Source organism: Tiliqua scincoides, chromosome 7 (assembly GCF_035046505.1).
Source record: "Tiliqua scincoides isolate rTilSci1 chromosome 7, rTilSci1.hap2, whole genome shotgun sequence".
Lineage (NCBI taxonomy): Eukaryota > Metazoa > Chordata > Lepidosauria > Squamata > Scincidae > Tiliqua > Tiliqua scincoides.
The window spans coordinates 47,632,298-47,645,131 of NC_089827.1; the positions used below are offsets into that span (position 1 = coordinate 47,632,298).

Consider the following 12,834-nt stretch of genomic DNA (forward strand, 5'->3'; position numbering starts at 1 on the left):
GCTGGACGGTTGGTTAGGATTGGGCTGGAAGAAGAGTAGTGTAACTCAAAATAATAATAATAATAACTAGGTATTTATATACCGCCTTTCTGGTCATTGGATTACTCCACTGACTTTATTCAAGGCGGTTGACATAGGCAGGCCTTTCTAAATCCCTCAAGGGGATTTTTACAATCAGAGTTTCTCTTTTTCAAGAACCAACAACATTTCAGATGGATCTTCCTGGTTTGGTCTCACTTCTGGCCCCAGTTCTCCCACGCAGGCTGACAAGCAGCTCCATCTCTCACATGGAGGGCAGCCAAGATGCTTCTTGCTCACACCAAGAGCAGGTGCAATCACTCAGCTAGGCTTGTCAGCTGCTTCAAGGTCTCGCCATTCTCAGCCGTTCAGGGAGCTGCCAGTGTCCTCGAACTGATGACCTTCTGATGTTATCTTTGGACTAACAGAGCCTCAACCCTCTAGATCAGACCTCCTGCCCCTGAATCAATGAATCAAACCACTGTTGAATATCTCACATTGTCTTTCTCATCTAATCTTGAGCAAAGCAAATTAAGAATGTCCTCTTAAGCCTTTTATTCATAAACCCACATTTTTCAATATCAGTTACATTTCAAAGTACACAAATCTACACCTATATTAAAAAATATTTCAGTTTGCCTATGGTATGGGATTGTCGGAGGTAAGCAGCTGCTTAGTAATGACAGCCATTAGAGCACCAACATGGAATGTTAACACCTCATGTTACTAATGCTTTTTTGATGAGCCAGCAGTCTAAAAAAATAGCTGAGAGCTAAAACACTGATGGTTGGCTTTCAGTTAACTTTCTTATATACTAACCGCTTACAGATAGTGCACAGGCAGATCCTTTACTGAAAAAGACCAGCCAGACCAACAAGTTTTACTAATCCAGGAGGGAACTTGGAGGTTTGATGAGAAGAGGTTTAGCTGCCTTCAGAATGTCCACTTCAGGGTCAAGGGAACGGCCAAGGCCTTCTAAAACCATAATGGCAAAAATCACTGAGGCAAAGTTACTTTCCAGCTTTACCTAGAAACACAAAGACACCAATTGTTCAACATGAGCATTTTCTACGGGTGGAAGAGAATACAAGCATTCAAGGATCTCTAACGAAAAATAAATGGATTATACAAGTTTACATATGATTAGGCTCCTAGGCAATGCAAATGTTTAAGGGCCCAATCCAGAACAATGTGCACTAGCACACACTGTCGCAAACGTGCCTTATGGCACATTTGCAAGCATTACTGCTGGCCCAGTGTGAACCCGTGCTGGGACAATGCCAATCAAAGGCCGGCAATCTGCCACCCAGCACTCTGTGCAAAGCGCCAAGCGGTAGAGAGGTAAGTCGGGGTGGGAGAAGGCAAGGAGAAGATATTCTGGGGGGGGGCATGGCAGGGGAGGGAGCGGGGCAGGAGTGGGTGGGACTGGCAGTGCTCAGCTCCACCAGATCCAGAGTCCCGTGTTGGGTGTCACAGCCCAACATAAGGCATCTTTACTCTGCGCCAGCTAAATAGCTGGCACAGAGTCAAGTAGCTCCACTGCAGGGCCACTTTCCTTCCCCCAAGGAGGCATAGGGAGCCACCAGTGGCTGCCTGGTGTGCTCAGAATGCCATGGTAGCCATTTTGGTGCCATGGCAGCCCCATGCACCCAGCAGCTCAGGATTGGGCTGCTTGTCATTTTAGGTAAAAAAATATCTTAAGGAATGTGCAGGGTTGGCAGTAGCAACCATCAATGCCACAATGGGTGTAATCCTAACCAACTTTCCAGCATTGGCACAGCTGTGCCAGTGAGGCATGTGCTGCATCCTGCAGTTGGGGGGCAGTCACAGAGGCCCTTATCTCAGAGCTGCACTGCCATTATGTCAATGCTGGAAAGTTGGTTAGGATTGCAGCCAATGTCAAACAGAATAGAAGGCAATTTTCCAAGAGGACTGAAAGGAATAGAGATTGATCTTTTCACTTTTTCAACCGCTAATTTATTTCCAGTAGCCACAGAGGGTGGTGTGAAGTGTATAGACAGCCAGAATACAGATTCTGCACTAGACAGAGAATCCAGCATCCTGAATCTTAGTTTACTTACAAAAGTGTGCTTCTACAAAATATGTTCCCCAAATTCATCTCATGAGGCTAGGCTGTGTAAAACGTCTACCCTATGTTCTACACAGTGTATGAGTGCACTGAGTTTTAACACAAGACTGAAAGCCACAGCTTAAGGGCTTATTAAATCAACCACATTAAAAGGACTTTTGGCATCTTTGGATTTTGGACTAATAGGGCAACTGTACAGATAGCTGGATCAAAATACGCACTCCAATGTCATCTTTCAAGCATGCCTGCAAAGTCAGGCTTGTTCGGTTCCAGCAATGCCCTCATTTTGAGTTCACCATCAATGAAATATCCTTGAGATAGCATAGCCTGACACAGGGTTGAAGAATGAACTTACACCTGAATGCTCTCACCTGATGGGTCATCAGTAAATGAAAAACACTGGACAGCAAGCTTGCAACTTGGAGCTGGAAGGGAGAGAGTTTAAAAGTCAATTTGTCTCATTTATCAGGAGACTGTACCCACAACAAATCAACTCTTTTTTTCTTAAAGGAAGCTATACTGGAGATAGCAGATGAGGAAAAATTATATTAACAACCAAAGATCGTGTATTTAATGCTACTTAAGCATGAAGAGGCAGTGGCAAAGAGCTCCTGACTTCTATAGATTTACTGTATCTCTTGGATGGGTAGTTTCCCCTATTCCCAGGCCTTAAGCACAGACGGCATGAAAATTATTAAAAACATCGTACAGACACTCATGGAGCAATCCTAATATCTCCTAGCACCAACAGAGCAACCACTGTGCTGGCCATAAAGCATATTTATAGTAACCAGGGAGTAAGCTGTGTAGGTACTATCTGTATTTGAGTATACTGGAAGCATTGTTACTCCAACCAAGACAGCCATTTTCAACCACTGTGCCGTGGCACACTGGTGTGCCACGAGTGGTTCACAGGTGTGCCACAGGAATTTGGGGGAAGGTCATTTATTAATAGAGATATGTGAGCCCCCACTGGTAGCATGGTGTACCTTGTCAATTGTAAAAAACCTGGTGGTGTGCCTTGACCATTTTAGTGCCTTGTCAGAGTGCCGTGAGATGGAAAAGGTTGAAAATCACTACTCCAAGATATGGCAAGATAAAAAAAAAATTATGGAAGATACCAGATCACATTATGTTATTCGAATTCAAGCAGATAACACTCAGTGGAAGACTTCGGCTACTGACCTTCCCCAAAGCAATGGTATTAGTCCTGGCATTCTGCACCAGCTCTGCCATTTCAGCTTTGAATCTTTCCACATCTTGGCACTGGTTAGCCCTGGCATGATGAAGGATTAACTCTGCCACTCTCTCTCCCTGCAGAACAAATCAGGGGAATGACCAGTCAGTTGAGCCAGTCTTTGGTTATGCTCTTGGCTGAATAAAACTTCAAGAGACAGCATTTTCAAGGATTCCATTTTTTGTCCTCAAAAGACAACACTTATATTTTTCCTAGTCACTCGGTCAACTCTCCTATTTCTAACCAATCCAGGTAGACAAGAGACCACAGGTTAGAATGCAAAAATGCAGTCAAATCTGAAAGGATCAGTGAAAGGCACTGAACCAAAAGGTAGTCTAAAAGGACACTGAAGAAGAAGTTATTGGTTCAACTCCAGTCCATGTTGCACATCAGGGGACAAGCAGTGGCCCCATAATGAAAAGTGCATGTGATGACACCACGCTCAGCGTTTTCCTGGTGTGTCAAAAAGTCCTGAAATTGGGTCTCACCTGCCCTAAGACCACAGCTGTGAAGACTGCCTGGAAATTCTCACAATCAGCATCCTGCAATTCTGCAACTATGCCTGCATCCAGAAGCACCAGTCGGAGCGGGGAGCGAGAAGGCTGAAGTTCCAAAATCAGCGTGTCAAACAGGTCCAGCATGGTAGCCTGATCCTCAAGCTGGCCACTGCAGTGTTTTGCTCCCTGGACCAGGATATTCCCAGGGTGCAGATCAGCATGGACAAAGTTATCAACAAACACCTGAAAGATTGAGAATCACAACATGAACAAAATGGAACCTTACAGCTTCTCAAGTCAGGTGACTCATACTATGCAGAGTGACTACCACTTAGTGAGATATCTGCTTTGCACATAAAAGAGGACCAGCTAAGTGTAGTGGTTTGGGAAATGGACTTAAACCTGGAAGATCCTGGTTCCAATTCCCACTCAGTCATGAAGAGTCCTGAGCGACCTCGGGCCAGTCACAATCTCTCAGCCACACCTACCTCACAGACTTGTTGTAAGGGCAAAAGGAGGGAATGAACCATGTACACTGCTCTGAACAACTTGGACGAAAGGTAGTAGAAAAATATGGAAAATAAATAAAAGCAGGCTCTGGGTCATCAAGATGTGCATTAAGATTATTAGAGTTACAACTCACTAGAGAAGATTAAATATTTGAGGTATCCCAGAGTAGTATCTAAAACAAACAAAAAAAGTTCAGAACATCGAAAAACCCTACTGCATTAGACCATGTTCTACTGCCCACAGCAGACAATCAAATGCCTCGAGGAAGTCCAAAAGTGGGGCAGGGCTGGTGCAAGGTTGCTGAGGACCCCAAGCAAAGTCCTCCTGACAACTGAGGATGCCAGGACTCAGCCTCTGCCTGACCCCAAGCATCACAAGAAGTGGGGCATAGGCAAATAGACCTTTCCTGCTGTTGCTCCCCAGCAAGTGGTATTCACAGGCTCATTGCCTCTCAACCTGGAGATACCATGTATCCACCATGACTAATTAGCCATTGATAAATGTGTCTTCCATGAATTCCCTTTTAAAACCTCCAGGCAAGTGGCCATCACATCTTGTGGCAGCAAGTTCCAGAACTTAAGTGTCATTTGAAGACATTTTTGCCTTCCTTGCCAGTTATAGTTTCTCCTAGTATGGAGAAATGCTTCCCTCCAAGATCTGGACTGATTATCCAGTGGTTTACAGACTAATTGTGGTTCCCTGCTGGCCGTCCACCCTAAGACCCTATTTTTCATGCCTACCAAAAGATCAGCAACACCAAAATTCCTCAAGCAGATTAAAATATTCAAATCAACTACACTGCACCGTTAATTCTGATCAAATAATGAAGCTTTCTGGTTGAAGAACTTGGCATTTACAGGGCAGTTTACCTGCCTATAGACTGGTTGCGGAAACAGAACAGGCCCAAGTTTCATAAGCCAGACCTTCTCACCATCTTTAGAAGCATGTCCATCCCCATCTTGGCTAATTTCTGTCGTAACTCCATCGTGACCTCAGGGTGCAGGTAATGGGATATGGGTTCACTTTCCTTGAACACAGACAAAATGAAATCAGGATGTCTCAGAATCCCTCCTGACAATTTTTCCAGGAGCATTTTGTATGCCCTTTGAAGAACAATCATGATGCTGCCATCAGGGAAAGGGATCTAATTGATAAATCTGCAATAATTATCTGGAGCTAGCTACATGTGACAATCAGATTTGCCCTCCATAACATTTTTCACACAGTACCAAAAGTGTAAGACCTTGGCTTCTCAAGGCTGGAAACATCCAATTGAAAAGCTACTCATGCTCAATCTAGAATCATCAATGGACTTTAGTACTTGTCAGAGGCCAGAGCAATAGAGGACAGTCAGCAGAAGTTACTTCACTCATATACGTTTCACTTTTCTTTTTATACCCAACATCCTATGTTCCTTTTCAGTTGCCAGGGACAATCTTGATCACACATCTTGATTTGGAGAAGAAGACCAAGTCCATAACACAAAGGAACATTTAAGATTAAACTAAATCTGAGTGTGGGTCTCCACAATAAATACTCCTGCAGCCATTGAGGCCCTGAGGTCTGGGTTGTTGATGCTGACGTGGTGGGAACCAGTGGCATCACTGGGGTTTGCATCACCTGGCGTGGGAGGCCAGCTGTCACCTCCTCCCAAATGGTCCTCCTTCCATTCAGTAGGCATGGCAACGCCCAGAGTGGTGGCCATTGTGATGCACCATAACCCTGCCCTCACTGGGTTTTTTAACTATAACTTTTGATAGAACAGAGATATTTCAACAAGGTTTGTTTCATTGCATTCTGCATGAAATTACACATCAAATGATATGAAACATGATGGAATTATTTCAAAATACCAAGATTTTAAAAATTTTAGCCAGTAGTGATGTCACCCACCATGCACGTCACCTGGTGCAGCCCGCACCCCCCTAGCAATCCCACTGGGGAGAACAACCTATAGAAGCATGAGCAGTGTCATCAGCATGGAATGCTCCCTCACACTCCTTCTTCAGCTGATTAAAGCCAAGTGGCTTTAACCTGGGGAGAAGGATTATTCCTAACCCTCCTCTCTAATTTGGAACTAGGGAAGAAGGAAGCACTGTGCAACTGTAGGGGTGACTGCTACCACTCTTTCTGCTTCAAAAGTGGCAGGGAAGACATAGGCTCATCACACTCTCCAGAGGGCAGCAGCATGTGAAGCCCTGCTTTATATCCTATGGGAGTGTATCCACACATGTGCGTGTGCCAAGTGAGGCCAAAGTTTCAAGCACCTGCCAAAGTGGGTTCTGGTGTACAAAGCTAGTCTTTGGAGTGCCACAAGACATCTTTCTTACAGAGGACAACTACTCTCAGAATGGTTCATGGTGGCAAGAAGCACTTCATGTTCTCTGGCCATTTCCTGGAGACCGTGCATTCCCCAAGAGTCCAGAAACTGGCCAGCCCTGCTCTCCAGCTCTGTTCTCACCTCAAATGTTTCCACTAGGACACTTCTTGTCACAAAACGGTGAAGAGGAATGGGGAACGCCACATAATCTGTACCGTGGAAATTACGACGGAAACGCTCGAGGTTCCTTGCTTCATAGCGCAGGTCGATCTAAAGAGAAGACAGAAGAGAAGTTGAAAGGAGGCTGCATAATACGAAAGTCATATAACCTTGCTCGGAGAAAGAGCAATCCAAAGCAACTTTTGCAACTGCCTCTGAACAGCCATTCTAATTTTATTCAGAATATTTTCCTTAGTTCCCCATTGGCTGTTTCCTCTTACCTCCAGGGACAAACCAACTCATTTGTTACCCCCACACCATGGTACACAAACTGCTGAACTAGGATTGATCTGAGTGAACGAATCAGGGATCATCAAAGATTAGGAAGAGAAAGGCACTTGAGGACCAAATCAGGGCCCTAAAGTCTTCCCACCTGCCCTTTCCATATCCCCTCAATCCCCTCTCACTCACAGCAGGAGGTGCCGGTTCAAATAGCCATCCAGTCACAAAGTTCCCCGAGTCAGTCACTCTCTCGATCTCAGTCTAACCTACTTCACAGGCTTGTTGTGAAAATCAGCTGGGGGAAAAGAACCCTGGTGGCCTTGAAGGAAGGACTGTACAAGATCCAAATATCAAAAACATCAAAGCACCAGCCCAGTAATGCAGATCTCCCAAACTGGGAAACACGCAACACGCTCTTCCATCCCCTCTCCTGCAGTGGAACAAACAAGAGAGACCTCAGCACAGCCCTCTCCTTATTATGTAGGCCTTTAGTTACTCCCATGCACAAGCCAAGGCAGCTGCAATACTGAAAGAAACATTTTGGCCAAAGTCTCTGCTGCTGCTCCTCGCACTGGAGAAGAGGGGCTCAAGAGCCCTTTGCCTGAACCCTGCTTCACATGGGAGTGAATCACTGGGTGGAACTAATGCAGATGGGCTTTCAGCTCTAGCTCAGTTCAAAACGATGGCTTCTATCAAAAATAATTAGGCACCAACTGTGTGTCAGGGGTGTGGGGGAGGAAGCACTACTACTACCACCAGGGCTGGTCCATCCATGATGCCAACTGAAGCTGTTGCCTCAAGAAGCAGATTGGTCCCCCTCCTCTCTGTTTCTGCCTCCTTGCTTCCACTGCACCTCCTTCTCCTTCCTGGGTTGGAAAAGGAAGAGGGAGATGGAGCAGAAGTGTGGAGGGGAGATGATTGCTAAGCTAGAACACTGGAGAATGGGAGGAGCAGAGACCAGGCACATCTTCAGGTAAGGAGGACAGTGTTTGGCATGCCACCTCAGGCATCAGGAGATCTTGGGCCAGCACTGACTATGACTACTATTACAGCCCACTATGAGTCTGCAGGATGAGGAAAGGTGCACATTTAGCCCCTTTTTGCCCAGCCCACAGGTGTACACATTGGGTCCTTGTTGCGTAAATGCAAAGTTGGACAGAAATGGCTTAATCAAGAGTATAACGGAATTATCTGTGCCAGAGATGCTGAAACACTGAAGAGGTTCAGCAAACTGAGACTGAAATTTGGCAGTGAAAAGACCATTTGAAGCCCTAAATTCAGTGATGCGGACCGAAGGAAAGCACACTCAAATCATCTGTGAAGAGTCAAGAGAACAGTAGCGTCCCAATCCATGCAAAACTGCTTCCCACCTGCTGAATCATGAGTTTCTCAAACTCCTCCACAATCTCCGTCAGGCTCAGCCACTTGATCCCTGGGAACAGTTCAACAAATCGGCTGGCCGTCTTTATCAGAAACAGATCCGTCTGGACCTTACGAACTAATCCAGGATGCAGCACCTACACAAGAACAACTTGAGCCAGATCATCTCCGAAGCACACAGGAGATTTGCACTGTCAACAAGGCATCTATAACAGTCATGGATGGTCATATGACTTTTATTGCCTTAATACATTATGCATTAATGACATTTCTATAAACATCTAACAGTATCTTCTTTTTAGCCACTTTGAATAAGAGAAAAAAGTAAGATATAAAAATCCTTTCCTAGTCTCTGAAACCTTCTTAGCTGAACGTGTTGACCACCCTTGTATTTATATATAGGCATTTATCAGCACTCTCTTGCTAAACATCCAAATCATTTGGATATACCCCAAAGTCAATCAGATCAAACAAGATAACACAACAAGTCTTTACTTAAAGTTGTTGACAGGTTCTTGGAAATGGCAACTTTAAGCAAAACAACTTAAAACAAACCCAATTTTACCCTAGACTAACTGATATATGTAAACAAGAGTTGCGTTCCTACAGCGTATTTCTGATCACAAAAACATCGCCAAACGTCTAAATAAAAGACCCTAAAACACTTCCAATATTAATCACTGAAATCAGCGTCAGCTTTCCGAGCCAGAGAAAACCCATGCAGGCACGGGGAGAATGGGCAAATTTCACACAGGCAGTGGCCCAGCCGTGAATCCATTTTTCTCTCATCAACTGTATAACTAAGATTTTGAACAAAATGACTTTAAGTGAGGACCTGCTGTACTGTAAAGCACAATCTTCTACATCTTTAACACTTAGCATCTGAACAGTGAAAAATGTGAGGGCAAAGCATGTATTACCTTGATGTTGTCCTTACAACAGCCCTATATTACAGCTGGATAGCTGAGGCTGAGAGGGGCTGGAGTCTACTGAGTAATCTCATGGCAGAGGCAAGATTTGAACCAGGAAGTCTCCATTCACAGCTCATCTCCTAGTCTTAACCACCATGTACATTAGCTTTACTCAGAGATAAAATCTGAGACAGAGTCCAATACGTCCTCAGTAGTAAATGCACATAGGAGTGCAGCCCTTACTTACTTTAATGGCAACTGGAACAAGATGATCCCTGCTGGGAGAAGATAAAGGTACACTTGGATATCCAGGTATTTGCTCTCCAGAATCATAATCACACTTTTCTGGAAATCACATAATTGAGAGTTACCATACCCTTCTGAGACTTCTTCATGCTTCCTCTCCCAAAGCCTCTTGAAGAGTCCCCTAAGACCAGACACCTGCCAGGCTTCCAGCACAGACCTTCTTGAGAGTTCCTTCAGCACTGACTTCTCCACAGCCAAGATGTCCACATAAGCTTTGTATACCTGGGCAACGCAACCAGATCCAACAGGCTCCTGGCTTTCAAACTTGAACACCTTCTCCCAGTCATCCCCGATGGCTTTCTGCAAAGAACGCCTAGTATAATCCCAAGGGTGAGGGGCCACCTTAACATGAAGCTTGGAGAACTTGGTGCAAAACTCTTCTGAGAAGAGGTCTCTCCTCGTGCTTGCCCACTGGCCTAGTTTGATGCAAGTGGGACCAGAGGACTCCATCACCTTGAGCAGAAGATGGAGCCAGAGCAATTTAAAACCAGAAGACAAGTAGGTGAGCGGGTAGAGCCAAAACAAAGGGCCAAACTTCAGCAAGAGAACACAGGCTCGGAGGGCAAGGGAAAAGGCTGACCACACACGTCGAGAGACACCAGTGGAAGGTCTCCCTTTGTCGATATGCACATCTACTTTTGTTTGGGCCCCTCTGTTGGATACACCCTCACAGCTCACGCCACAAGCCAACCCTCCGGTGGTGCCCCAGCACACTATAGAGATCTTTGCTGGGGCTCTGTACTGGAACCAGCTTTGAACACCACTATCAGAGAACCTGTCAGGCCGCCCAACCCATCTTCTCACCAAACACAGCGATTTCCTCAGGCTGAGAAGTCTGGCGTTAGAAAGGAAAATCCGGGCCGCGCAACACCAGGTGGTCATCATCCTGGAGAAGCCACTTCCGAGAGGCAAAGAAAAAGAACACCAATGCGCTCTCAAGGTGCGAGCTCAAGCTCTGGAGCAACAAGGAGGAGCTTAAGCCATTTCTGCCCAACGTTGCATATACGCAACAGGGACCAAATGCGTGTGCCTGTGGGCCAGGCAAGCAAGCAGCTGAGGTCAAGCAGAGAAGATGGCATGGCTGCCATGAGAGATCACCTCCACATAGCCTTTTAAAGAGGTCAGGGGGCCAGAATCTGCTTTGGCAGGACCCAAGATGTGCCCAGTGGCATCAGTCAGTGCCCATCATTCAGCAGCGAGCGCAGCCTGCAGAAGCCCTCATTCCTTTGGTGGGCTTTGCCAGGTCTAGGCGGCTGAGAAGCTTCTCCCACCCGAAGCGGGCAGGCTCAGGGCGACCCTCGCTGTCACCAGGAGCTGGCCTGAGCTCCATTCATCAGGGGTGACACCTGATCTTCAGCGGGAAAGGATCCATTCATCCGCCCCAGGCCCTCCTCCTAAGCGCAGTGAGGACGGAGAGAGAGGGTTGAAACTACAACCAAGGCACCGGAGCCCCCCCCACCCCGGTGATGCCCCGCAGGAGGCACGATCAGAAAGCCTCCACCTGTTCCGCCAGGCGGGCTCGGCGTTCCATCGAACGCAGCGAAGAATCAAATGGATACACAACGTTCCAAATTCCAGCCTCTTCCGCAAATTCAGGGAGGAGGCGGCGCCTCTTAAAGGACCAGCGTTCGGCAGCCTGCTGCTCTGCGTACAGAATTCTCTAGTCCTGCTTCTAATCAAGCAGGCGGTGTAGTCACTTAAAGGCACAAGCCTAACCAGGTCTACTCAGATGGAAGTCCTGCTTTGTGCAATGGGGCTTTCTCTCAGGAAAGTGTGGTTAGGGTTGCAGCTCAAGACAGTGCTTCTGATTTTGGGTGGGTCGCCAAAGGGGGATAGCCAGATCAGAGAACCAATTGCCTCCAGCCTTGGGGCTATTCAGAAATCAGACACTGTAGCTGCCAACTGCCCTGCAAGCTGCTCAGCTCCTGCCATTTGCAAGCATGTGGAAATATAGGGAGATCCATCTTTAAGGGTCTTCCTTTCTGGTTATTATTACATATAAATGAAAAGAATTATTTCTTTCTAGATCTCCTTTTTAAAAAGTCTGGCAAATCTGGGTTGGCCCTGACAGAATGTCATTTTTAAAGTTTATCACATCCATGGAGCTTGTTCCAGAAACGTCACGCTGAAAGAGCAGCCAGGCTGGGAAATCAGGCAGCCTGTTACCCCGTCTTCATTCAGAAGGTTCATGCTTGATTCTGGTTGCTTGAGACCAGATGAGCAAAGTTTTCTTTCCCACTGCAATGGCTAATGTCATCGTATGGCTAGGAGGAAGGCGCCGACCACACCACAGCAATGTGCAGGGTGTCTTACAAAAAAAAGGAAGTAGGTAGTATGAATTAAAGCTCATTAAAGTATGCAGGGGATGGATAGAGTGGATACAGGGATGTTCTTTTCTCTCTCACATAACACCAGAACCAGGGGACATCCTCTAAAATTGAGTGTTGGGAGAATTAGGACAGACAAAAGGAAATATTTCTTTACCCAGTGCGTCATTAGTTCTGTGGAACTCTTTGCCACAGGATGTGTTGTTGGCATCTGGCCTAGATGCCTTTAAAAAGGGATTGGACAGATTTCTGGAGGAAAAGTCCATCATAGGTTACAAGCCATGAGGGGTATGTGCAGCCTCCTGGTTTTAGAAGTAGGCTACCTCAGAATGCCAAATGCAAGGGAGAGCACCAGAATGCAGGTGTCTTGTTCTCTTGTGTGCTCCCTGGGGCATTCTGAGGTAGCCTACTTCTAAAACCAGGCATCCTGCTGCTCTGCGTACAGAATTCACCACATCCTGTGGCACAGAGTTCCACATACTAATCACACACTGACTAAATAAATTTTCTCTTTTGTTTGTTCTAACTCTCCCAATGCTCCATTTTAGAGAATGTCCCCTGGGCATCTACTAAAATTGTAGCTCAATGAGCCTGCCTTATTCATGCCCTTCCATTTGTCCGACATAAATGAGCTAGACAGCTTCAAATGGGAGACTCACCATGGATAACACTGTATAAGTGAGGCTGGTTGTCATCCAGGGTTTGCACTGAAAATGTTCAGCACAGAGAGGGGTTGTCTTGCACGTGGTGATTCTGCCAGCAACATTCATAAAGAGAACATGCTTTCCTAAAGATCTT

General features: G+C 46.0%; 1 protein-coding gene across 1 annotated transcript; it reads right to left on the bottom strand.

The window, feature by feature from the left end:
* Window positions 1-901: 901 nt before the first annotated feature.
* ADCK2 (aarF domain containing kinase 2) lies at window positions 902-10,591 on the bottom strand. Its single transcript, XM_066634453.1, is given in 9 exon segments — window positions 902-1,045; window positions 2,479-2,532; window positions 3,293-3,421; window positions 3,833-4,084; window positions 5,283-5,378; window positions 6,813-6,941; window positions 8,483-8,629; window positions 9,651-9,757; window positions 9,760-10,591. Coding segments are annotated over 9 exon segments (1,890 nt in total).
* Window positions 10,592-12,834: the final 2,243 nt, after the last annotated feature.